Source organism: Balaenoptera ricei, chromosome 3 (assembly GCF_028023285.1).
Source record: "Balaenoptera ricei isolate mBalRic1 chromosome 3, mBalRic1.hap2, whole genome shotgun sequence".
Classification (NCBI taxonomy): Eukaryota; Metazoa; Chordata; class Mammalia; order Artiodactyla; family Balaenopteridae; genus Balaenoptera; species Balaenoptera ricei.
The window spans coordinates 56316685-56344521 of record NC_082641.1 but is presented as its reverse complement, the minus strand read 5'-3'; the positions used below and the strand labels follow the sequence as shown (position 1 = coordinate 56344521).

The 27837-nt window shown below is 38.3% G+C and overlaps 2 protein-coding genes across 3 annotated transcripts in view; both read right to left on the bottom strand.

The window, feature by feature from the left end:
- The window catches only part of MCCC2 (methylcrotonyl-CoA carboxylase subunit 2), a 64042-nt gene extending 51874 nt beyond the window's left edge, over positions 1-12168 (bottom strand). The window contains exons 1-3 of the mRNA XM_059916551.1: positions 11905-12168; positions 8489-8555; positions 120-204 (exon numbers count right to left, since the gene is read on the bottom strand). Coding sequence (XP_059772534.1) covers positions 120-204; positions 8489-8555; positions 11905-12033 — 281 coding nt within the window. The 5' untranslated portion in view covers positions 12034-12168. The remainder of the gene's footprint in view (positions 1-119; positions 205-8488; positions 8556-11904) is intronic.
- A 10144-nt stretch (positions 12169-22312) lies between these two features.
- The window catches only part of BDP1 (B double prime 1, subunit of RNA polymerase III transcription initiation factor IIIB), an 85297-nt gene continuing 79772 nt past the window's right edge, over positions 22313-27837 (bottom strand). For both annotated transcript variants that reach the window (XM_059916548.1, XM_059916547.1), the window contains exons 38-39: positions 26515-26761; positions 22313-23091 (exon numbers count right to left, since the gene is read on the bottom strand). In XM_059916548.1, coding sequence (XP_059772531.1) covers positions 22960-23091; positions 26515-26761 — 379 coding nt within the window. In that variant the 3' untranslated portion in view covers positions 22313-22959. The remainder of the gene's footprint in view (positions 23092-26514; positions 26762-27837) is intronic.

The window sequence follows — 27837 nt, the reverse complement described above, 5'->3', positions numbered from 1 at the left end:
GCCATGTGGCACGTCCAAAACACAAAACAAAACAAAACAAAACAAAACAAAACAAAACTATCTAAGAAAGCACCATGGAATAGAGAACACCCTGAGCCAGCACTTGGGTATGTACCAACCCTGGGTCTATAAGATTGTCAACTCTTTCTCTTGGTAACAGTTTTCCTCTTGATATGTGACGTGCTCGGGCTTTCTCACCACCTCCTGTGATAAAAAATAGGATTAGATTAGATGAATTCATTATAAGGTCTCCATTTAACTTAATACCAGAAAAACATATAACACTTAATCCAAAATATGGTACTTTTTAAAAAATTTAACATATCCTGTGAAAAACAGCTAATTTTTCAGATCATTCAAACTGGCATTTTTTAAAATCAATCTATCCCTGAGCCCACAGTATATTATACATTTTCTAAATTCAGTAGTAATTATTTAAGGAAATAACACAGTACTTTTCTCTGCATCTCATACATTGCAAATACTGTCTCATCTCCACCACACTTATTACACCTACTATAAATACTAGCACTGTCCTATATGCTACGTGAAATTTGAAAAGTTCCTAACTTCATTTGTACCAGGTAAAAAGCATTATTTTAGAAATGATTTCCATAATAAGCACAACAAAACTTAGCTAAAGGTGCTATTTTTAGGCCCCCAAATAGGAGAGAATTGAACACCTTATACAGCAATTTAAAAGTCCCCTTTTGTTAGTATCCTGAATCAGAGATGATCTTCGGTGTTTCCTGACATTGCTCCAGACTAAAGGAAATTACAATAATTGAAGAGTCCGCTGGGGTAACCAACCCAGTGAGGCTGCTTGAGGTGAGGGGTACACCAAACCTCACCCAGCCTGAGAACAGCTGGGTTCGGTACCTGGGGAATATCCATAACCCACTCTCAGCAAACCAAGGTAAATAATCAGAACAGATGATCAAATTGTACCTTAATATGTTTACCTTCACTGTTGCCCAAGAGTTCCATCTTAATATACTCCTTGTCTACTGAAATGTTCAGCTGTTGAAGAAAGCTATTTGTTTTTTAGGTGAGCAAATAAGTTCATACAGATTTCAAACAAGCCTCCAAGTAGTGCAACCTTATTTTCAAATCAGGACTTTCCTGTGTCTAAGGGGATTTTTTTTTTTTTTCTGAAAAGGTAGAGGGCATACTTTTTTTTTTTTTTTTTTTTAGGGCATATTTTTAAGACTAAATCTGCCTTAAGGTAACTAAGAAAATCATAACATACATCTAATCTTTTAAAATGAAAATAATTCTGGGAGGGAAAGCCTTACAAGATAGTATGAATTAAATCAAACAGCTTTCCTCTTTTCTCCCAGCCACCAAAAACTCAGAGTGCCCTACTGAGGTGTGTATAGTTATAGGAGAGAGGGAGGACGAAAGAGTGACAAAGGGCGGAGGAAACTTCTGAGAGTGACACATTCATCATCTTGATTGTGGTGACGGTTTCACGGGTGTATACATATGTCAAAACTCATCAAACTGTACGCTTTAAATAATGCGGCTTATATCAATTATACCTTAATAAAGCTGTTTAAAAGTAAGTATTAAAGAAAAATAAACCTAAGACACTGCAAAGAAGACCAGGCTTGGGTGAGGGTCTTTGGAGAGTTTGGCGACATAAGCGTCCACTAAGGGGCTAGCAGGGAAAAGCATGGCAGGGGAGGGTGGGACGAAAAAGAGATAAGAAAACATATCTGTGTTTTGGTTTTTTTTTTTTTTAGTACTTAAAGCAACATTATTCTTAATTCTGCCTAGAGCTTCACTTTGCTATTCCGAGCACCTAGTGAATTCTGTTTTTATTAGGAAAACCCAGAAAGAGTGCTATCCTTGATACAGATTCTCAGGTCACAGAATTCAGCTCCTCTGGCATTTAAACTGGCCTAGGATATGTGGACCACCACAAAAAGACAGAATGTCACAGCACCTTAGTTTTCCAAGGATTACTCTTAAAAGATTTTGCATTAACTATCTCCACTCCCACAGACTCAGAGCCAGAAAAGCCTGATGTTTTCCTTCTATCTCATTTACCATACTGCACTGATTCTAAAACACACATTTTGTTCACATTTTAACACCCCTAAAATCAGGAAGCATTTTACAGTTTATAGCATCTTTTCATCTCTGTCACCAGGGGGCAGTCGCGACATAGCTGTCTGCCTCTGGGTGCACAGCACAAATGTCTAACTGTGGTCACTTCAATGGTGCTATATGCATTGCTGGAACTACCTGCATGCAGTTTAACGTGAATTTTCAAATGTTTTCAAAAACTACACAAGCCTTAAACAACAAGGTCCTACTGTATAGCACAGGGAACTATATTTAATATCCTGTAATAAATTGTAATTGAAGAGAATATGAAAAATGTATATATATGTATAACTGAATCACTTTGCTGTACAGCAGAAATTAACATGACATGTAAATCAACTATACTTCAGTAAAGTAAATTTTTTTAAAAACTACACAAGCCTTATCTTAAGGTCATTAAAAGACCCCCTTTCAACCACCAAAAACTATTCGTGTTTTTCTGTATCAATAAAGTTACTACCCAGTTTTAGAAAAACTAAGCACTCTGAATCTATCAAAACACTTAGAGCCCTTCAATTAACTTTCGTTAATCAAAGTACTTAGTTCTGGCTACCACGAATAACACAGCTGGGTTAATCCTTGTTCCATGTACAGAAATGACTAAGCCACTCCTAGCAATCCTACATGCTCCAACAGGAACCAAAGGGGATAGCAAAGAGGGTGCCCTGAGAAGAAATCTGAAACAAAGATAGCAGTGAGGCAGAAAGAAAGGAAAAGACAAAAAGGAGGACAAGAGTCCACTCATTATTGTCAACCTTTTTATTATCAGAAGTTCTATCAAATGAAAACTTCAAGGATTAACTTTCGAAGCAACCTGAAACACTGTCCCTTCTTCTTATCTGAAAATTACTTAGGAAATCTTATGAATTTTAAAGCCAGGATGGGGCTTCCCTGGTGGCGCAGTGGTTAAGAATCTGCCTGCCAGTGCAGGGGACATGGGTTCGAGCCCTGGTCCGGGAAGATCCCACATGCCACGGAGCAACTAAGCCCGTGCTCCACAACAAGAGAAGCCACCACAATGAGAAGCCCACGCACCGCAACAAAGAGTAGCCCCTGCTCGCTGCAACTAGAGAAAGCCCACATGCAGCAATGAAGACCCAATGCAAACAAAAATAAATAAATAAAATAAATAAATTTATTTTTAAAATAAATAAATAAAAGTCAGGATGTCTATACAGGTGGCCAACAGGCACAAGAAAAGACGCTCAACATCGTTAATTATATATTAGAGAAATGCAAATCAAAACTACAATGAAGTGCCACCTCATGTCAGTCAGAATGGCCATCATTAAAAAGTCTACAAATAACAAATGCCGGAGAGGGTGTGGAGAAAAGGGAAACCTCCTACACTGTTGGTGGGAATGTAAACTGGTGCAGCCACTATGGAAAACAGTGTGGAGGTTCCTCAAAAAACTAAAAATAGAGTTGCCATATGATCCAGCAATCCCACTCCTGGGCATATATCCGGACAAAACTATAATTCAAAAAGATACACGCACCCCTATGTTCATAGCAGTACTATTCACAATGGCCAAGACATGGAAACAACCTAAATGGCCACTGACAGATGAATCGATAAAGAAGATGTGGTGTGTATATACACACACACACACACACACACACACACACACACACACACAATGGAATACTACTCAGCCATAAAAAAGAATGAAATAATGCCATTTGCAGCAACATGGATGACCTACAGATTATCACACTAAGTGAAGTAAATCAGAAAGACAAATACCACATATTAATCTAAAATATGATAAAAACGAACTTATCTACGAAGAGAAACAGACTCCCAGACACAGAGAATAGACTTGTGGTTGCCGAGGGAGGAGGGGGTTGGAGAGGAATGGGTTGGGAGTTTGGGATTAGCAGATACAAACTATTACATATAGGATGTACATATAGGATAAACAATAAGGTCCTATTGTATAGCACAGGGAACTATATTTAATATCCTGTGATAAACCATAATGGAAAAGAATATGAAAAAGAATGTGTGTATATATACACATATATATATATATATATGCGTGAATGACTGCTATACAGCAGAAATTAACACAACATTGTAAATCAACAATACTTCCATAATATAATTTTTTTTAAATGTGTGTTTAGAGGTATTACTGATAGGTGATTTTTTTTTCTTCTTTATACTTTTCTCTATTTTCCAAAATTTCTGTAAGTATAATATATATATTATATAACATAAGCATATATTACTTTTAAATTATATATACCTGTGTAATATCCATTTTCCTGGCATAACAGTATTAGTTCCAGGCAACACTGTGAAGAAGGCTTTGTCCTTTCCTGGCTTCCCTCCCAAGGAGCGCTGCTCAGTCCTCTCCTCCCCTTTAGAGCCCAGACCGTCAGATGATGAGAACCCGCCATCCCCAGCAGGTGCTCACCTCTCCTCCCCTTTAGAGCCCAGACCGTCAGATGATGAGAACCCGCCATCCCCAGCAGATGCTCACCTCTCTTCCCCTTTAGAGCCCAGACCGTCAGATGATGGAACCCGCCATCCCCAGCAGATGCTCACCTCTCCTCCCCTTTAGAGCCCAGACCGTCAGATGATGAGAACCCGCCATCCCCAGCAGATGCTCACCTCTCCTCCCCTTTAGAGCCCAGACCGTCAGATGATGAGAACCCGCCATCCCCAGCAGATGCTCACCTCTCCTCCCCTTTAGAGCCCAGACCGTCAGATGATGGAACCCGCCATCCCCAGCAGATGCTCACCTCTCCTCCCCTTTAGAGCCCAGACCGTCAGATGATGGAACCCGCCATCCCCAGCAGATGCTCACCTCTCCTCCCCTTTAGAGCCCAGACCGTCAGATGATGAGAACCCGCCATCCCCAGCAGATGCTCACCTCTCCTCCCCTTTAGAGCCCAGACCGTCAGATGATAAGAACCCGCCATCCCCAGCAGATGCTCACCTCTCCTCCCCTTTAGAGCCCAGACCGTCAGATGATGGAACCCGCCATCCCCAGCAGATGCTCACCTCTCCTCCCCTTTAGAGCCCAGACCGTCAGATGATGAGAACCCGCCATCCCCAGCAGATGCTCAGTGCTGGAGGACTCTACCGCCTCTTATTCAAACCCTCTAGTCTTAACATCCAAAGGGAATGATCAATTCATCAATTCTGCTCCCTAACAAAGCATACTTTCATCTCAACAAGGGTTTTGGGTCTTTTTCAGGAGACAAGACCTTATTCCAAGACGGTTTCTAGTCATCGTTCTAGTCATCATTCTGAAAAGCCTACCAGCAGGATATTTTGCCTCTCGAATCATACCCAGTAGACAAAAACTCATGTCATTTTTTAACACCATTTCCTCACACTTAGAACAGGGGTTCGAGAGCTACCTGGTCAAAAAGGATGACCAATGTCCACTACCCCTGTTTTCACAAGTCACCCTCCTACTTACACACCCCTCTCTCCCTAGAGAGAAATTTGGGTGGTCTGGGGACAGTGTAATTGACATTCTTTGCTTTTTGACTGCTTGCTTTCCTTTCCCCTTTTCCTGAAAACAGTACTGCCACCACCATGAAGTTCCAGGAGCTGCCAGCCACAGTACACTTGAGCCCTGGTGGACATGGGTCCAGGCTGGCACCATTATAGTATATCCCCCTGGATATAGTGGCTGGGCCAAAGAATGAACATGGGACCCAAGTGAACCCATCAAAGTTTTCCAAATCGAAGATGAAAGGATAACTAGATCTTTCCTTCAGATTGTAAACTGTAAGAATGTAATCCCTGACCTGCCAGCAACATGGTTCCCCACCTCACAGAGAAGCCAGAGAGAACGCAGTCCACACATACATACACATCCTGAAATGAGAGAAGATGGGCAGAGACAGTGAGTCCTGGAGGGGCTGGAGCCCCCCGGTTCATTCACCACTTCCTTTCCATGGTTTGGTTGTTGGTTTCTGGATTAAACAAGTTTGATTTGGATATTTGTGACTTAAATCCAAAGGGACTGAATACAGCCATCAACAAAATAATATTCTTCATATATTACAAATACCTAACTTAGAAGGAGCTATATGAAGTTTTTTGTTTGTTTTTTTTTTTAATTCTCCCCTGTACCATCATAGATAGAATGGGAGCAATTACTGCCATCTGAATGAGGTCTTTGCTTCAACTGGTCCCACACTGAGTTGCATATCTGTAAAAGTCATGGTAACTTTTACAGGATTTAATTGATTTTGATCCTAAACTACTATAGTACAAAAGACAGAGACCAAGATATTCCAAATGGATTTAATTTCTGGTCTTTTCAATTAATTTTGATTAATCTATTAAGTCAAAAGAAGACAGCAATGTGTGCTTGGAATGAATAATGCCTATAATTCACAGACCCACTCCTAAGTCTCAAGTTATGAATGAGGTACTTAAAATTTACAAGAGGGATTAAATAACTGGACCAAAGTTGCTTAATTATTAGAGTAACCAGTCCAGCCTTCCACCCTCAAAATTCTACAAAGAACCAAAATACTGAGCTTATTTCTTCCCTAACACCTACACAAGTGAATATACAACTTTGGATGGTCTTTCTGTTCATCTGCCATTAATTAATTACCTTGCCTCCATCCTTAAAGTCCTCAGAGGAAAAAAATATAAAAAACATTTTTATTTAAACTAAAGAGAAATCTATCAAGGTTTTGCTAAATTATTTCACTAATGACTTCTACTGAAAGTCTGTCCTCTGAGTGTGATAAGATCATACCCAGGAATGAAACAATACCCTTAAACCACAGGTTTACAGATAAAATAGATTCTTTATGAGGACACTGGGGAGAATTCTTTTTAAATGAAGGCTGTAAAATTCATATAGTTCCTTCTCAGTTAGGTACTGTAATATATTAAGACTCTTACTTTGGAAATGGCCATTAGTTTCAAGTCACATAGCCTTCTAAATTGTCATATACACCAATAAGGGCACAATAGAACGCAATGTGGTACCTGTTTATACATTAATATTTTATATTCCTCCCTATGATGCAATTTCTTCCAAGCAAAAAAATGTCTATTATGTCCACAATTTAAAAATAAAAAATAATGTCAATTTACAGTTTTTAGGATATGTCATTTATTTAATTAGCAATAAACCCATATAGAAATTATTTCCAAATTACATGACACAGCAGAAAATGCACAATTACGCAAAAGGTAGTATGTAGTATGAATATGACTAATGGACAGAAAATGTTTTAGTTGCTTCAAGTGAAACAAAAATTTCAGTGTGATGCTGTGGCTGAAATAAAAACCTTAAGAAGAAATAGTTTTAAAAATTGATGAGGGAGTTCTCTGGTGGTCTAGTGGTTAGGATTCGGTGCTTTTACTGCCGTGGCCCAGGTTCAATCCCTGGTAGAGGAACTGAGGTCCCACAAGCCTCACAGCGCAGCCAAAAAAGAAACTGATGAACCTGAATTTCTACTTTCCCCCAAATAATGGCAGTGCTATAAGAGCAGAAAAACTGTCCAAGTAATAGGAAAAAATAAGATGTCTGCATGCCAACAAATGCAGTTTTTTTTTAAATTAAAGTATAGTTGATTTACATTACTGTGTTAGTTTCAGGTGTACAGCAAAGTGATTCAGTTTTATTTTTTTTTTTTCAGATTATTTTCCATTATCAGTTATCACAAGATAGTGAATATTGTTCCCTGTGTTATGCAGTAAATCCTTGTTGCTTATCTATTTTACGTATAGTAATTTGTATCTGTTAATCCCATACTCCTAATTTATCTCTCCCTCCTTCCCTTTCCCCTTTGATAACCACAAGTTTGTTTCCTATGTGTGTCTGTTTCTGTTTTGTATATAGATTCATCTGCATTATTTTTTAGATTCCACATATAAGTGATATCATATAATATTTGTCTTTCTCTTCCTGACTTACTTCCCTTAGTATGATATTCTCTAGGTCCATCCATGTTGCTACAAATGGCAATATTCCATTCTTTTTTATGGCTGAGTATATACCCATATATTTATGTGGATATATATACCACATCTTAAACCAATCGCCTCTTGATGGGCATTTGGGTTGTTTCCATGTCTTGGCTCTTGTAAATAGTGCTGCTATGAACACTGGGGTGCACTGTATCTTTTTGAATTACAGTTTTCATCTTTTCCAGATATATGCCTAGGAGTGGAACTGCTGGATCATATGGTAGCTCTCTTTTTAGTTTTTTAAGGACCTCCATACTGTGTTCCATAGTGGCTGCCCCAATTTACATTCCCAGCAACAGCAAATGCACAGTCTTGAAAAGTCAAAAGCTTGATGCTACTAGTTTTTCCTAAAATGAATAATTACAAGGGACATCTTAATTAAAAGCATAAACTGAAGAATAAATGAGTGCTTACCCAGTCTGATGTTCTGTGCTCGTTCACGGAGTTGATTTACTAGTGCTTTCATCTGCTCATAGTTTTCCTAAAACAAAAGCAAAGAAAAAGAGGGAGAGTATTATAGGAAAGCAATGATTTTTTTTACCATAATAAGGGTTAAGGAGAACAACATTACATGCCAACCCCATGTGGCCTCCACACTGGGCCACTTTGCCACCCGTGTGGCCTCCGTGCTGGGCCAACTCCAACGTGTAAAAAAGATTAATTCGTGCCTTTCTGTCTTTGCTCAAGCTCTTCTGCACTACTACCACCCTCTCTGGTCCATCTATCCAAATCTCACCCCCTTTTTAAAGCCTAACTGATGTTCCATCTCATCTCCAACACAATTTCTGGCTACTCCCACTCATTTTAACAACTTCCTTCCTTACACATCTACAGAACTTAACTGATCTCTAGTTTTGTTTTCTTTTGTCAATGAATATAAGCCCTTTGATGGTTAGAATGCCATCTTATTTTTTCTGTCCCGTCAACCACTATCGTAAGGAGATTCCAACCAATGCAGAAATACTTGTTTTACACTTACTGACAAATTACACTTAAAAACAAAGTCCAGGGGGAAAATGGATTCTATTTTATGTTTAAAAAGGAACAAGGGGGAATTCCCAGGTGGTCCAGTGGTTAGGATTCCGGGCTTTCACTGTCAATGGCATGGGTTCAATCCCTGGTTGGGGAACTAGGATCCCACAAGCCACACGGCACGGCCAAAAAATTAAAAAATAAAATAATCCCAGCCTCCTTTTTCAGACAAGTGTGGCCATGTGACTAAACGTTAACCAATGAGATATAAGCAGAAGTTGTTAGGTATGACTTCTAGAAAGGCTCCTTTAAAAAAAGGACAAGAAGGTGAGGGTGTCCTTTTACCTATTCACCCTTTCTCCTCCTTTGCACCTGGAACTCAGACATAATAGCTGGAGCTTAAGCAGCCATCTTAGACCATAAGGTAAACTGTACTACTTATTTTAAATTCTTCCTTCCCTCCCATCCTAGCCAAGGTTCACTGTGAGATTATACTTCCCTACCCCACAGTCTCTGAATCTGTCCGTATTACTTGCTTTGATGAGTGGAATGTGGGCAAAGGTGACAGTGTACCAACTGCAAGAAGAGGCTTTAAGAAGGACAAAGTGTTTCCATGCTCTCCTCTTGTGCCCCAGCCTTCCATTATGAGAGGAGCATCCCACAGCAGCCACTGCCCCTTCATTCTGGGTCCTGGAATAAGAAACAAGTAGAGCAGACCTGAATCTACTACAGTCCTAGAGCAGAACTGCCACAACCAACCCATAGATCCAAGCACAAAAAATAAATACTTGTTCTTTTGAACACTGAGATCTTGGCAATGGTTGCTACTCAGCATTACTGAAGCAAAATCTGGCTAATATAGTAATTAGTCCAAGGTCACTCAGCTAACAAGTAGTAGAATTAGGATTTAAACCAAAATCCACCAACTCCAGAAACTCGCTCTTAAAGCAACATGCTACAATGTCTCTTCTGCCCACTGAAAGGGCCACTGTTGACACTTTAGCACATTTCCACCAGGTCTTTTTCCCCCTCAGGAAATATGTTGCTTGTTAGCTTTTAAACATACCTGAAATACTAAGCCAGTGCTTTTTCCACCACAGCACAGCTACTTCCCTATTCTAATTACTGGCGCACAGACTGAACCAGAACATACAACATTTTACACAGAGAAAGAAGTTATAATCTCAGGCTCACACTCCCTAAGCCCTAGCTAGCAGCCACCGTCAAGTACATCAGCCACGACGTGACTTCAAAAAGACGGCAGAGCAGGAAGCTCCAGGCCCTTATTCCCCCACAGAGACATCACAGAACAACCCAAAACTGGCTAAAGTAACCTTACAGGAGCTCTGGAAAACACTCAGAGGTCTACAGCAACCAAGAGAACACCCAGCCGAGAAGCCATATTCAAAATGGTGGGAAACCCATTCTCCACACTGCAGTCACACTGACTATTCTACCATGTCCATAGGATCATGCCACTTCTCTATTTAAATATCTTAGCAGACAGACTGCAAAGTGAAATCTAAATGTGGCTTCTACACATGGCTTCCCTCCTCTACCTGGCTGCATAAGCAATCCCATCTACTCCATGAATTCCCCACCCTGGCCGGGACTTCCAAGTTCTCACTCCCACTAACCACTTTCATAACTTGGTACCTATGTTCTCATAACTCCTTTAGTTTGTATAATCTTGCCTCCCATTCTCCACCCTGAACCTGGCCAGTTCTTACCCAACTCAAGATCCAACTCACTCATTGCCTCCTAACTGCAACCACCTTTTTTAAGCTTTAGACATCACTCATCACAATGCATTGCTTTCTTGTCGTCTCCCCCACAAAATTATGATTCCATTCCTACACATCTATTCCAAATACCTAAAATAGTGGCTAGACCACAGCAGCCACTTAAAGTTTCTGAATTAAACATTCTCTCCTGATCCCAGGACATCTAAAGACTTTTGGAAGTCTCCCATTGGATACTGTTTCTGCCTCAGCCTGCTGATTTCCTTTCAACCTCCTTGTTTTCCCAAAGGCAGGAGTTATTTAAAATGTATTCTCTGAGGGACCTTCCTGGCGGTCCAGTAGTTAAGACTCTGAGCTTCCAATGCAGGGGGTGCGGGTTCGATCCCTGGTCGGGGAACTAAGATCCCACCTGCCGCAGCGGCGCGGCCAGAAAAAGTCTTCTCTGAAAGTTATTTGCACAATTTAAATGTTATCTGTACAGGCTTAGAAACCATGGGACAGACTGAAAATTTCCAGCTCTGATATTTCACAAACCAGGAGTTGTTTTTTTAACGCCGTGATACCTCCCAATTCCAAGAAAAGCCATTTAAAGATAAATATTTCTCTATTAACATAACCAACCATTTCAAGTCTGATAAGCACAACCCAGGGTCAGCTGTGCTAGACCAGTTGTTCCCAAAGCTGGCTGCCACCAAGGCCCTGCCCTCCCCTCTCACCAACTTCATTAACAATGCAAACACCAAGACCCCACCCCAGAGACGGAAAAGGTCCAGGGTGAGGCTAAGGCAGCCGTATATTCAACAAGCTCCCAGGTGACTGCTAAACCAGAGAGCCACTGGTTTTGAGAACCACTGATTTTAAAGATACAAAGTATAGTGCCAGTGCTAAAAGTGAACTAAAATGTATCTGATTTGGAATTGTTTTCTTTTTCAAACTTCACGACCCCCTGGTGCGTCCCAGAATCATGACTGGGGATCCAGAGAAAAGAGCAGCGACTGTTGAAGTGCGCCTACCCTGTACCTGCTTCCCAGTCTGGCCAACGCCTTGTGCCGTCGGTGAAGAGGAATCACTGACTCGGGCTGGGTACTCCAGGCCCGGGCCGCTCACCCGCCCTACCTGGTAGATGGCAGAGCTCGAGTCCGGTTGGGTGCCCAGCGTCGCCACAGAGTCCCCATGATAGGCGCGCGGCGCGGGGGCAGCGGCGCGGGCGCACGGCCGCAAAGCTAATCTCAGGGCGGCCCACATGGCAGCAGGCACAGAGGCAGGAAAGAGCGTGAGAGACCGGCCTGCGCCGGTCCGGAGCCGAAGCTTTCCCCTCCAACTCCCACGCTTCGGGATACAGCTCAGCCGAGGCCTTTGCAGTCCCAACCCGCCTGAAACCTCCCGGATTCTGAGGCCAGCCTCGGCACGTGCCGGCGCACGCCGCCCGTGATTGGTCAGCGCTGAGCACCACGCCCCCCGAATTCAGCGAATAAGGGACAGAGGTGCAGCCCCGCGAGGCCTGTCCCATCGCGAGCCCCGGAGCGTTGCGGTTACCGGGGTGGAGCGACCCTTTTGCGTCTTCCCAGTCTCCCGAGATGCTGAGCTTAGAAGCTGCGGCTGAGTTTCCTTGCTGTCGGCCTCCGTGCTATTTCTGTGTGCTGTTTTCTTCTTCCCCTGCTGCTAGAAAGGGTGTTCCGGGGCTTGAAAAAGCTTATCCTTATATGAGAGCTGGAAACTGAACAGGCTTATTAAGCTGCCCTAAGAAACTCTTTAAGGAGATAACCATTCATTCAACAAATATGTCTTTAATGTCCCCTATCAAGTGCTTTTCTGGAGCAGGGAATACAGTGGAGAACAGGCAAAGCGTCCTCTTTTATAAAGCGGAGAGAACATAACAAGTAAATAAAAATAAAAATTCTAATAGTGATAAATTACAACTTAGATGTACAATTATAACGTACTTCTATAACTTTGCCTATAACAAATCTGAGCTTCCTCACAATTTCTCATCCACTGGACAGTGAGGAAAAATTAATCTTATTTAGTCCACTTAAGTCTTAGATTTGAGTTAATTTTTGTATATGGTGTTAGGTAAGGGTGTGGCTTCATTCTTTTGTATGTAGATATCCAGTTTTCCCAATATCATTTGTTGTAAAGACTGTCCTTTCCCCATTGAATAGTCTTGGCACCCTTGTGAAAACTTATTTCATAAGCAATGGTTTATTTCTGGACTCTGTATTCTATTACATTGGCTGTATGTCTGTCCTTATGCCAGTACCACACAGTTTTTTGATTACTGTAGGTGTGTAGTAAGTTTTGAAATGATTAAGTGTGAGTCTTCCAGCTTTGTTCTTTTCCAAGATTTTTTGGCTATCCAGGATCCCTTGAGATTCCATATTAATTTTAGGGTGGGTTTTTGTATTTCTGCAAAAAATGCCAGGATTTTGATAGGGACTGCATTGAATCTGTTGATAATGTTGGGTAGCATTGACATCTTAACAATATTAAGTCTTCCAATCCATGAACATGGGATGTGTTTCCATTTATTTATGTCTTCTTTAATTTCTTTCAGCAGTGTTTTTTCGTTTTCATTGTGCAAGTCTTCCACCTCCTTGGTTAATTCCTATTTTATTCTTTTTGATGCTATTGTAAATGGAATTGTTTTCATAATTTCCTTTTCAGTTTGTTCATTATTAGTGTAACTGATTTTTGTGTGCTAAGTTAGTATACTGCCACTTTGCTGAATTCATTTATTCTAACAGGTTTTGTGTGTGTGTGTGTGTGTGTGTGTGTGTAATCTTTAGGGCTTTGTAATAAGTCATCTGTGAATAGAGATAATTTTACTTTTTCCTTTCCAATTTAAATGTCTTTTATTTCTCATTCTTACCTAATTGCTCCAGCTAAAACTTCTAGTACTATGTTGAATTGAAGTGGTGAAAGTGAACATCCTTGCCTTGTTCCTGGTCTTAGAGGAAAACTTTTCAGCCTTTCACCATTGAGTGTAATGTTTGCTGTGAGTTTTTCACATGTGGCTTTTTTTTTTTTTTTTTTTTGGCCGCATTGGGTCTCCATTGCTGTGCACGGGCTTTCTCTAGTTGTGGTGAGCGGGGGCTACTCTTTGTTGCGGTGCACAGGCTTCTCATTGTGGTGGCTTCTCTTGTTGCGGAGCACGGGCTCTAGGTGCGTGGGCTTCAGTAGTTGTGGAGAGCTGGTTTCAGTAGTTGTGGCTTGCAGGCTCTAGAGCACAGGCTCAGTAGTTGTGGCATACAGGCTTAGTTGCTCCGTGGCCTGTGGGATCTTCCCGGACCAGGGCTTGAACCCATGTCCCCTGTGTTGGCAGGCGGATTCTTAACCACTGTGCCACCAGGGAAGTCCCTCACATGTGGCTTTTATGATGTTAAGGAGGTTTCCTTCTATTTCTAGTTTGTTGAATATTTTTATCATGAAAAAGTGTTGAATTTTGTCATCTACTTTTTCTGCATCAATTGAGATGATCATGTGAAGTTTGTTCCTTCATTCTGTTAATGTTGTGAACTACATTGATCAATTTTTTCTATGTTGTACCATCCTTGCATTTCAGGAATAAACCTCACTTGGTCATGATGTATAATCCTTTTAGTATGCCGCTGAATTCAGTTGCCAGTATTTTATTAAGGATATTTGCATCAATGTTCATAAGGGATATTGGTCTATAGTTTTGTTTTGTTTTGTTTTTGTAGCGTCTTTGTCCTTTCATGTCAGGATAATGCTGGCCTTATAGAATGAGTTAGGGAGTGTTCCCTCCTCTCCAAGTTTTTGGAAAAGTTTGAGAAAGATTGGTATTTGTTCTTCTTCAAATGTTTGGTAGAATTCACCAGTGAAGCCATCATATTCAGTGCTTTTCTTTGTGGGGATATTTGTTGGTTACTGTTTAGTCTTCTTACTAGCTATAGGTCTATACAGGTTATCTATTTCTTCGTGATGTAGTCTTGGTAGGTTTTGTTTCTAAGAATTTGTCCATTTCATCTACATAATCCAATTTGTTGGTGTTCAGTTGTTCATAGTATTCAGATTTACTTTTTACGTTTTTCTTTATTTTCATTTTTAAGGGAATACAATAATTCAACTTTTATCATGAAAATAAAGATATTTTTTACCTCCTTCTCTCAGAAATGATCCCAGAGCAACAAAGAAACGCAAAAAATAATTCATATCCCACCTTCAATTAAACTAGGGGATATATGAAGGCAATAGGCAAAAATTGGAATAATAAATTTAGCAAAATAAAGGAAGTTGAAATCTAAGTGCTTGCAGTGGAAAATACAAACAAGTAACAAGTCAATTTGCCTCTCAGAATTGGTGGTACCAGGAATTGGTGGTACCAGGTACAGAGAAATATGTGCATGGAAGTGGAGAAAGGTGGTAGAGACCAAGAAATGGTGGAACTACTTGAAAATTTGCATAAGAAGTAGTTAAAACCCCAGATTTCCACCCCCCAGTCTGTCCAGGAGATATATATTCCCTGGAGAAACTGAATCTGAAATGTTCCAAATTTAGGGACACTAGGCACTAGTGAAGTGCCAAATTGAGACCAGAGAGGTTAAGTGACAGTCTGGAGGCCAAATCAAGAGAGCCCCCTCCCCCCAAGTCTGTTTTCCCACCCAGTTCCAAAATGCTGGCTACCAGGTTTATATAGAAGGGAGTCTAGAGAAACCTTACCATTTTACAGAAAAGATCTACAAAGTGACATTTGAGGTTCTCCAGTGAAAAAGCTCCCTGGAAGATTGATCTACAGGGATTTCCCTGGGGGTCCAGTGGTTAAGACTCCCTGCTCCCAATGCAGGGGGCCCAGGTTCAATCCCAGGTCAGAGAAATAGATCCCGCATGCTGCAACTAAGACCCAGTGCAGCCATTAAAAAAACAAAAAGCAACATTTAAAAAAAAAAAAAAGAAAATTGACCTACAGTGTAACCTACAAATAGACATATCCTACCTACCCTCCAATAAGCTTGTAAAAGCTCCTAATCAGCTTTTTTAGACACTTTCTCTAACATATGCATGGATAGCCAAGGATCAATGGGCATTTGAAGAAAGCTTTCTGTTGCAGTTCCATAATGGTTAACACTCTGGACTCTGAAGAAAGCTTTCAATATGAAAAAAAAACAAAGAAATTTTAAAAAGGAAAAGAAAAAGACACACACTACCACACCAAGAAAACAAAAACAAAAAAAACTCCAAAGAAACCATCAGTGCAAGGAACAGAAGAAAACATAACATCCTTGGAGAAATGAAAATATATTGCATCCATCAAAGACCAGGATTATGAAAAAATTTTAAAAAGCTTTTGAAAAAAATATAAAATCAAGAATTCCTTGGGTAGGGGACTTCCCTGGTGGTCCAGTGGTTAAGAAAGAGCCTTCCAATGCAGGGGATGCAGGTTCAATCCCTGGTTGGGGAACTAAGATCCCACATGCCACAGGGCAACTAAGCCCGTGTGCCGCAACTAAGGAGCTTGTGTGCCACAACTACAGAGACTGTGCGCTCTAGAGCCCGCATGCCACAACTAGAGAGAAGACCGTGTGCTGCAACGAAGAACCCCATGTGCCGCAACGAAAATCACGTGTGCCGCAACTAAGACCCAACACAGCCAAATAAATAAATAAATAAAAAAGAATTCCTTGTCTAGAAAATGTAACAAAAGCTAGAGGTTACAGAGTTTAATTAGCCATTTAATGAGAAAGTTCTTTTTCTTTTATTGGCTGTGCCAACCGGCATGCAGAATCTTAGTTTCCCAACCAAGGATTGAACCCGTGCCCCTTGCAGTGGAAGCAGGGAGTCCTAACCACTGGACTGCCAGGGAATTTACTAGGGAGAAATTATTGAAAGGATGGGAAAACAGATGTTCTAAGGAGATAAGATACTCTACTAGCCTTTAAATTTATTAAATAAATGAGAGGTTAGCAAATATTTCCCATTGGCATTACATTTTATACTTTTTTTTATTTTTTTTTATTTTATTATTTTTTTTTTAAAGACTATTTTTCGAGGGGATGATTTTTTTTTTTATAGCTACTTTATTATTTATTTATTTATTTATTTATTTTTGGCTGTGTTTGGGTCTTCGGTTCGTGCGAAGGCTTTCTCTAGTTGCGGCAAGCGGGGGCCACTCTTCATCGCGGTGCGGGGACCGCTCTTCATTGCGGTGCGCGGACCTTTTCACTATCGCGGCCCCTCCCGTTGCGGGGCACAGGCTCCAGACGCGCAGGCTCAGTAGTTGTGGCTCACGGGTCCAGCTGCTCCGTGGCATGTGGGATCTTCCCAGACCAGGGCTCGAACCCGTGTCCCCTGCATTAGCAGGCAGATTCTCAACCACTGCGCCACCAGGGAAGCCCTATACTTTTTTTAAAAATTAATTAATTTATTAATTTATTTTTGTTGGTGTTGGGTCTTCATTTCTGTGCGAGGGCTTTCTCTAGTTGTGGCGAGCGGGGGCCACTCTTCATCGCGGTGCGCGGGCCTCTCACTATCGCGGCCTCTTGTTGCCGAGCACAGGCTCCAGACGCGCAGGCTCAGTAATTGTGGCTCACGGGCCTAGTTGCTCCGTGGCATGTGGGATCTTCCCAGATCAGGGCTCGAACCCATGTCCTCTGCATTGGCAGGCAGATTCTCAACCACTGCACCACCAGGGAAGCCCCTATACTTATTTAATGTTATAGTTACTTAAAATTTTACTTGTTTATATTTATCCTGTTTATCTTATTATAATTCAGTTTCTAAGTCTGTGTGCTAAGAACAAAGAGCATTCCTATAATACTTAAAAAAAAAAGTCTTGCCTTAATAGCTCCAAGGGCTAGACTGTGAGAGGATGTTAGAGAAAGTACATTTGTGGACTTCCCTGGTGGCACAGTGGTTAAGAATCCGCCTGCCAATGCGGGGAACGCAGGTTCAAGCCCTGGTCCGGGAAGATGGTACATGCTGCGGAGCAACTAAGCCCGCAGGCCACAACTACTGAAGCCCGTGCTCCACAATAAGAGAAGCTGCCACAATGAGAAGCACGCACACAGCAACAAAGAGTAGTCCCCGCTCGCTGCAACTACAGAAAGCTGCGTGCAGCAACGAAGACCCAATGCAACCAAAAATAAATTAATTTAAAAAAAAAAGAAAGTACATTTGTTAAAATCTTTTTTTTTTTTTTTTTGGCCATGCCGCACGACCTCGGCAGTGAAAGCGTGTGGAGTCCTAACCACTGGACTGCCAGGGAATTCCCCATTTGTTAAAATCTTAACTGCAATACAAAAATCAGCTGTTTTTCTATGTTCCAGCAATAAACATACAAATGAAAATAAGCATTTAAAAACCACCATTTATAAAGGCATCAGAGAACATCAAGTGCTTAAAAAATAAATCTAAGAAAAGATGTGCCTCTCCTAGGCATTTACACAAGAGAAATAAAAACATGTCTTCAAAAAGATTTGTACAACAATATTTATAGTATCTTTATTCGAAAGAGCCAAAATTCGGAAACAATCAGTAGGAAAATAGATAGCAATTATGGTATATTCATATGTGGTATACGGATAAAATGGAATACAACTTAGCAACAAGGAACTACTAACACTCTACAAAAATGGATGAATCCCAAAAATGTGTTGAGCAAAAGTAAACAGATACAAAAGTATACATAATATAAAGTTCATATACTGCATATATATATAAAGCTCAAGATCAGGCAAAACTAACCTGTGGGTGGCAGTGGGGAAAGGGCTTAAAGGAACTTTCTGGGATGATGGAAATGTTGTCTATTTGTCTTGTGGGGTGGTACACAGGTGTATACATTGTCAGTAATCAAACTAAAAGCTTAAGATCTGTGTACTTTTTTAAATGTAAATTATGCCTTAAAAACGTTCATTGCAGAAAACTGTGCTGATTCAAAATTATGAACTAAGTCAAAGGATGATTCACATTCTGTGACTTTGATTCTGCACATTTGTTAATCAGAAGTATCAAGATTCTTAGCCTTCTCTCTACGGCTTTTGTGACTAACAAAGTTACTTCTAAAAAGGAATTGACACTTGATTTTTCTCCAGTTGTAGAAGTAAAAATTGAGAAAATCTCCCCCTGCAAAAAAAGGGGGGAACAAAAAAATAAGGAGAGAGAGAAGGGGATGGAGAAATGGAAAATAGCAGAGAAAAGATAACTTAGGGAACAAGTAAAGGAGATTAAAAAATCTGATTAATAGGAATTCCAGATATCAGAACAGTGAAAATGAAAGAGAGAAATTATCAAAGGAATAATGCAAGAACATTTCCCAGAAAGGAAGGAAATGAGTTTCCATATTTTAAAAGGCCCATGACATGCCCAGGAGCATGAATGTAGGGGCAGGAAAGGGTGGGTGCACATTACTGAGCAGAATACCAGGGTCAAAGAATATGTAAATAGAAGGCCACATTCGAAGGATAGAGAATCAGAATGGCAAAAGATTTTTAAACACTGAAAACTAGAATATAACCAGAGCATGACTTTGAAATGAAGTGGAAGTTATTTTCAAATTATTCAAGAATTCTATTCAGAGCCCAACTAAGTGAGAGAGTAGAATAAAGAACTCTCAGACATGTAAAGTCTCAAGTTATGTTATCATCCATGCACCCTTTTGCAGTAAACAGTGGAAGATGTGCTTCTCCTCAAGAAAGACAATGACATTGGCTCCAGAATAGGGAATCCAAACCAGAAAAGATGGGTAGGGAATTCACAGAGAAGTCCCAGTATGGCAGCTGCACTGCACATGGAGACCTGTGAAGCCTCAGTCCAGATTAAAGCAGGAAGGAAGAGCTCCAAAAAGTTTTCCAGGAAAAAAAAGAGAGAAGGAAACAGTTCATCTGACAGCTTGACCATGTGAAAAGTATAAACAGAGCATTTATAACTAAGTATAAACAGACTTGCCAGAGGGTGTTGAAAGTTAAGCCACAGGTTCAAAAACAAACCCAAAGCAAATGAAAAAGTGAAACAATTCTTAACTCCAAGAAAAACAAAAAGTCGTACCAGAAAGGAAATGTCGTCTTAGTTCATTAGGTGGTACAGCAGTGAAAAATTACAATTAAAACAGTACAAATACTGAATATGGATTAACCCCAAATTGTGATTAACATTGGGAGAAAGCAGGAAAAGAGTGAGAATTGTAAGAAAGTAAAATCCTTATATACCATAATAAAAGGTCAACTGACCATGTAAAAAGTCCAGGTTTACAGTATATCCATAACTAAACTTTCCCACTTGTCTTTCTCTACAGAGAAAAAAAAGTGGGAAGAAAAAAGAGTAAAAGAGATTGAGTTCTTTTATCCAAAAATTCATTGCAAAAGGAGCAAATAAACAAAAAAGTAAGCAACTCTTCACATGTCCCAAATGTGGGGGAAAGTTTATTTTTATTCTTACAAAATCAAAATAATATCCTTCAGAGCATGCACATAAGAAAAAATTAATTCTCCCAAATATACTATACTCTCGTGGAAGGAGGGAAGGAAGGAAGGGTAAGCTGTACTTACAAAACTATTTTTTGCTCACTAACACATTAATACCTTTATTAAGTCATTTGAAAAAAGAGGACACAACAGAAATAATATAAAATAACTTTTATTTACATAATTTACATCTATAGAATATAACTGCTTTCTTTAGAACAAGAAAATTTACAATGACAGATATTGCTTTTTGTCAAAGACTTCTTCAAGCAAGATAGTATACATGGTCACTTCTATTTCAAAAAACATGGTGGTAAACAGTGGATATTCATATTTTTATCTGTGCCTCAATCATTTACCAACAATTAGGCTTTGAAGCCATCATGTTGATCACTTGCTAAGACGTAAGTGTTCAGGAGGAAAAGTCAAGAAAAAAATAAAGACCTTTAAACATATCTCTTTTAAGATTTATAAAATACAAATTCTTCACAACATCATCTTTACATGAGTCACATTAAACACAGGTATGAACAAGTCTTTCCACCTTGTAAGGTAAATACACTGACTAAGTTTCTTTTTCCAAGAGTAGTTTTAAGGATATCATAGTAGGATAATTTACTTGTCTGACTTGATTCTCTAACACAATGAATGCCCAAAGATAAAATTATCCTTTATACAGTAAGAAGTTACATCTTCCATAAAATTAACTCATTGTAGATGAACAAGAGACAGATGTTAACAAAGTTAAAATGTAACATTGAACAAGGGATAAAATAATAGTTTAGCTATGACAACCTAACACCCAAACTAACATGAACTAAATGAAAGAAGCCTTTTCAGAATATGAGATTTTTAAAATTTATAAAAACAGGGCATTAAAATAGCAATGTGATTTGCTACCATGATTTCTATGACATATTAATCCCATGAAATAAATAACTGCATATCTATAGAGAATTTCCTTATAGATCCTCCTTTATGACAAAAAAGTTTAAACTGCAAATTTCACTATAAAGCAATGAATAAGAAATGCTCTAATATCAATTGTTTTCATAAATTAGGATTACTGTTATACTTGCCAAGCCAAATCCAACTTTACTAATGAACTTGAAAACTAGCCACCATTTTTTTCAAATTACAAACATAATTAGACATTAAAATATCTTCCCAACTGAAATACTGATTTCATAATGCAATCAAGGGTTTAAGTGTCAGGCACAACTCATAACTCCAGTGACAAATATCTCATAGGTAATGACATCAGCACCTTAAGGTAAGAAAACTACTGTCTAATGTATGGGTCAAACTAAAAACCCAACCCATCCATGTCCATCATTTAAGTATTGCCTGTAGCTGTTTTCATACTGAAATGGCAGAGTTGACTAGTTACCACAGAGGGCATCTGGCCCACAAACTCGAAAATATTTTCCAGAAAATGTTTCTGACTCCTGATCTAATGTATTATCAACCCAGAAGGCTTTTCAAATAAAAGAATAAATCTGTTCTTTCAGAAGTTTAATTTGAACCACCAAAGATTTGCTTGGGTGGGTAACAGAATTACCTATGTAAATCACAAAATCTCAAAATTAAAACCAACCCTTAAATTCATATTGAAGATAATCACTGACTTAATAAAGTCTTATCTTATTTTCTGTTTTTAACATCACAATTATGTTCTGTGCATAAAGGTCTAAGTACTTAGTTCCTTATGGAGAATTTAATGGGGGAAAAAAAACTACCAAGAAATTGTTTTTTAAAGAAGGAATGTGTGTATGTGAGCATATGTGTGTGTAATGGAGACAGAGTTTTGTATGGAAATTTGCCTCATAAATAAAGTTAAGGGTTTTTTTCCCCATACAAATCCTGAGATTATCCAAGAAATAAGAAAAACAAAAAATTCACAGTACAAAGTCAATATACTAAACTATGAGAAAAAAATGTATTCAAAATGTATATACTAGCCAAACAATTTAGTTTTATCACTTTAAATACCTTTAAAATTAAAGAGGGAAAGGAGACAAACATGAATTTGTTAATGATTTCTTTACCCATAATCTCAGGGGTAAAAATAATTAAAACTGAATATTCTTTTAAATAAAAAATTTAAAAATAAATAAGCTTTTTGATGTTTTATCTTTATAAATAGTAAGTTTAAATACTAGTTCTTCAATTAGGACTAATGTTACATCAACACGAATTAGAAAAATACACATTTTTCAGTCAAATAGCTGATAATAGAAAAGTTTTTAACATTTACCATACTAAAGTGGAGTTTCACAATTTCCTTTCACACACTTAGAGGCAACTGAAAAGGCCCTCACCATCCAAAAAAACAAAAAAACCCTAAACAAACAGAGAAAAACCTTCACAAAAGGTTTGCTAAATGTTAACTACAATCCATCTCCAAATACGTCGGCACTGTGATTTATACAGAGACATTTATCCACAACATTCCAAGATGTCCATGTGTGTTCAACACAGGAAGAGTCAAAATGTAAACAAGAGCTGTTATTTCTGTCTGAGAAAGCAGTCTTAATTGCTTGGTATTTCCAAAATGCTGAATCAATCAGAACGAAAGGAACCTCAGCAATGTTTTTCACTGATTATAAAAGCTTCAAATCAAGCCTATTAAATATTCAAAATCAACCTAAAGAAAAATTGCCAGTGAGGCTTTTTGCTAGATACTGCTTTGTTGATATAACTGACTGTGGAAATCCTAGCCTTAGAAAAAAAAAAAGAAAAAAAAAGAAGACTTTTATTCTGTTTCATCCACTTCAATAAAGATATCACTAAAGAAATATTCAGAGACTGTCATTGGTTCCTCTTCCGGTTGCCGGTTTTGGACATCTTTACATTCTCCTTTCGGTAAGGGATGATTACAAGAAACCTAAAAAGATAATAAAAATAAGTATGCAGTATAACATTTATATATTGATAGTGGTATTCTAAATCGAGATCTGTTTGAAAAGCAATATAGCAATAAATATTATGAGTTTTAAATATGTTTATACTCACTGACCCAATAATTTCATTTCTATGCTGTTATATTAAGGAAATAATCCTAAACATAGTAAGAGATAACCTTTGTAGCATTCGTTATAATAATAAAATTAAAATCAACAAATATACAACACTAAACATGATTAGGTTAACTGTAGTTTACACATGATTACTTTACCTTAATTTCTGTGAAAAAAAATAATATTGAAAAACATAACATTATTAAATCGATAATGAAAACATTTTAATGACCAGAATAGAAGGACCCATGAAACAGAACAGTATGTAAGGAAATATAAGAAATTAAAGCAATCCTATCAAAAATTAGCATACTTATAAATCTAGAAAAAATGAAGACAGCATGGTATTGGCAAAGGAACAGACATACATATCAATGAAACAGAAGACTAGAAATATCCCTGACACATATGGATGGAAATTTAGTATCTGATAAAAGTGATATCTCCAAAAAAATTTGAGAAATTTGGATGATCCAATAAATAATGTTGGACAACTGTATAACTATCTCACAAAAAGGAAAAGTCAAACCTATACTTCACCAATATATAATAAATTCTAGATGAATCAATAAACTTAAATGTAAAAACATTTTTTAAAAATCTACTATAAAATACCATGGGAAAATGTTTTTATAATCCTAGAGTTTGGGAGAGAGAGTGTGAAGCAATGACATGAAAGCCAGAAGCCATAAAAGATCGATAAATTCACATATGTAAAGATAAAAAATGTCTGCATGGCACAAACCACCATACACAAAATCAAAAGATAAATGCCATAGAGGGAAAAAAATTTACAACCTGTATCACAGACATATGTGTTCATTAAGTCTATGAAGAATGTCAAAAATGAACAACATTGATAATATGCTAATGTAAGGAAAAAGGCCCTCTCATACACTGCTGATAAGAACAGAAACTTATATAATCCCTATGCAGGACAATCAGGCAGTGTCTGGCAAAAGAATAATCATTCCTTTAGACCAGCAATTCTATTTCCAGGAATTTAACCTATAAATGTGAAAAACTGTCCATTTATAAGTTAGCTGTTACCACATTGTTTGAAATAGCAAGTAAGTAGGAATAACCTAAATGCCTACCAGTGTGAGGCCAGTATCACTCTATGGTACATCCAAACAATGGAATATTATGTAGTCATTAAAAATAATGAGGGCACTTAGTCCTGAAAATAGGAAAATTTATGTCCACGCAAAAAGCTGTGTACAAAAGTTCACAGCTTTATTCATAAAAGCAAGCGCTAGATGTCCTTTGGTGGGTAAATGAATAAACAAAACTGGTACATCCATACTATGGAATACTATTCAGCAATAAAAAGAAACAAACTATTTGATACATAAAATCATCTGGATGACTCTCTAGGGAACTACCATTGAGTGAAAAGACGCCAATCCCAAATATATGATTCCATTCATATAACACTCTTGCAATGATGAATTTAATGGCAACCAGCTTGCCAGAAGATAAAGAGAGAGTGGGGAGCGGGAAGGAAGTAGGTGTGTCTATAAAAGGGCAACACAAAGGATCTCTGTGGTGATGGAACTGTTCTGTATGTTGACTGTAGCAGTGCAATATAGTGGTTATGATATTATAGGAGAGTTTTGTAAGATGTTACCACTGGGGAAAACTGGGTGAAGGGTAGATGGGATCTCTCTGTATAGTTGTTTACAACTGCATGTGAATCTACAGTTATCTCAAAATAAGAAGTTAATAATTTAAATTTTTTAAAGAGAGCAAGAGAGAGGAAGAAGCCCTTTATCTACTGTTTTACAAGGTCTCCAAGACATACTATTAGGTGAAAAAAGCAAAGCAGAGACAGATATGCTATTATTTATGTAAAAAAGAAGAAAAATGTTTATATTTGTGTATATTAAAATGTCTCTGGAAAAGTAAACCAAAATCTGATAATACCAAATACCTGTGGAAAGGAGGAACTAGGAAGCTAAAGGACAGATGTGGGAAACTTTTTACTATAAACTCTCTTTTGTAGGTTATGAATTTTAAGACATGTGGAATATATTGCTTACTCAAAAAAATGAAGTAGCAATTTGAGAATAACATTTAGTTTAAATTCTTCCCTCACACTACATACCAAAGTCAATAACCATGAACAGAGTTAAAGTTTTAAAATTTTATACCTCTGGAGAAAAACTTTTCATTATAAAAGCAATTTAACAAATTGCAAAGAAACAAGTAATGGATTTGACTAAACACTGAAAAGTTATGTATAACAAAAATTCCTCCAAATTTAAAAAAAGTAAATAAACTTGGAAAAAATACTTGCAGTAAAGAGCTAAAAGGTACGTGGCTTATTTACATACATAAGGATCTCATACAAATTGGTAAGAAAACCAGTAAGATCCCAAAACCTATAAATCAGCAGAAGATAGGAACAAAAAAGAAAAAAAAAAAAAATCAGAAAATCTAGTAAATATATGGGAAAGAACACAACTTACTAATAACTGAAGAAATGCAAATTTTAAAAATGAAATGACATTTCCACCCCCCCCCCACCATTATATTAAATAAGAAAAACAAATGTATTTGAAGAGTAATATCTCTGGCTGGCAAGAATGTGATTAAACTGGCACTGTTACACTGCTGGTAATTACAACTATTCTCCAAAGTAATTTGGCAATAATAATAAAGACTCATACAATCCTGGTCTCAGAATATAGTTGTAAGAAATAATTTAAAATATTTTTAAAACGTTAAAAATGTTCTTTACAAAAGGACTCCTTCCTTTGAGGCTCATGCTATCCAATAGATGGTCACCAGCCTTTTCTTTGTTGAGATCTGAAGTCACCCCAATATTCTTCCAAAGTCTTTGATACAAGTTCACAAAATTTTCTGCCCCAGTACTTGCTATCACAGCTTCAGAGTGCACAGAAATGAAACATGCAAACGAATTCTAATTTTACTGTTCCTTCAATTTTTGTAGGTGTCATGACATTTGCCCCAAAGGAAATAAAATGCAAGCACTGCTTTGTTTTGCTTCCACAGGTCAGAAGGGTCTTTGCAGTAAAGGAATGGCAATTAAGTGTCCATTTATGGTTAGTTCAATGGCTCTATATTAAACTAGCTGTAACTTTCTAATTCAACACCTTATCTTCTTCCAGTATAGTGGGGTAGGATAGGGAGGAGATGGAGTGGAGTTGCTCTGCAATTATTTCTGATATTCAGATGAAAATAACAATTGCCATGTTTTTCCTAGTTGAGTCTGATAGCCAACCCATTCTATACAAACAAACAAACAAAGAGTAGTTATCACATACCTGAGTTGCTGAACTATCAATATTTTTAGGTTGAGTATTAACAACAACACTTGGAGATGGAAGATCAGAGGACTCTTGAGTTTTTTCCTGGCTTGTATTGAGCGGATTAGATCTTTTCAGATTCTGTCTTGATACAGGTATAAGAGGTTTCAGGCGTTTCTTGCTATGAACCTGAGTAGGTTCATCAGACTCCAAACTATTCTTTGAACATATTAAAGACAAAAATCCCAGGGGTCTTCTGCCAGGTCTAGAAATGCAAATGTAAAGATATTCAAGAATATCCAGGAAGACACATTCTTTTTTTTTTTTTTTTTTTTTGGCCATGCCGCCCAGCGTGTGGGATCTTAGTTCCCCGACCAAAGATCGAACCCATGCTCCCTGCATTGGAAGCACACAGTCTTAACCACTGGGCCACCAGGGAAGTCCCAGGAAGACACATTCTTAATGCCAACTTCTTTCCATGAATGCTAAAATGGCACATGTGATACCACAGGAGTGGCACACCTACTAAATACTGATACACTAAGTACTGATATCACTCTGCCATGATGTATATTTGTGACAAAGGTCAAAGCTTACTCTAGAGCAGTACTTCTCAAGCTTGAAAGGCATACAAATCATGTGGGGATCTTATCAAAATGAAGATTCTGACTGAGTTGGTGGGGAAGTGGGACCTGAGTCCTGTATTTCTACTGAGTTCTCAAATGATGTCCCTGCTGCTGGTGCCAGGACCACACTTTGAGTAGAAGGGCTCTAGAGCAGGGGTCAGCAAGCTATGATACACAGGCCAAGTGAAGTCCACCACCTGATTCTATAAATAAGTTTACTGGAACACAGCATGCTCATCTGTTTACATATATGGTTACATATTACATATGTGGTATATTATATATACACACACCACATATGTAATATGTAACCATATATGTAAAAAGATGTGATTACATATCTGTTGAGTAGCTGAGTAGTTGCGACAGAGATATATGGCCCACAAAGCCTAAAATATATACTACATGATCTTTTACCCCAAAAATTTGCTGACCCTTGTTCTAGAATACTGCTTCTCAACTGTTTTAACCCAAACCCCCATGATGCTACCCTCATTCTATTTTCAGCACATCTCTACGCCAGAAAAGATGTAGTTTATATAACAAAAACAACAGGTTCGTTAAATATGCCTTTTCAAGTTATACATGTCCTTTCCCCCACTTTCCTTTAGTGGAGGCTAGTACATGTCTTCCCTCTCCAACTCACCAACTCCACGTTAATGACTTGAATGTTGCTGACAAGCCAATAGTTATCCATAACCCAGAAGACTCACTT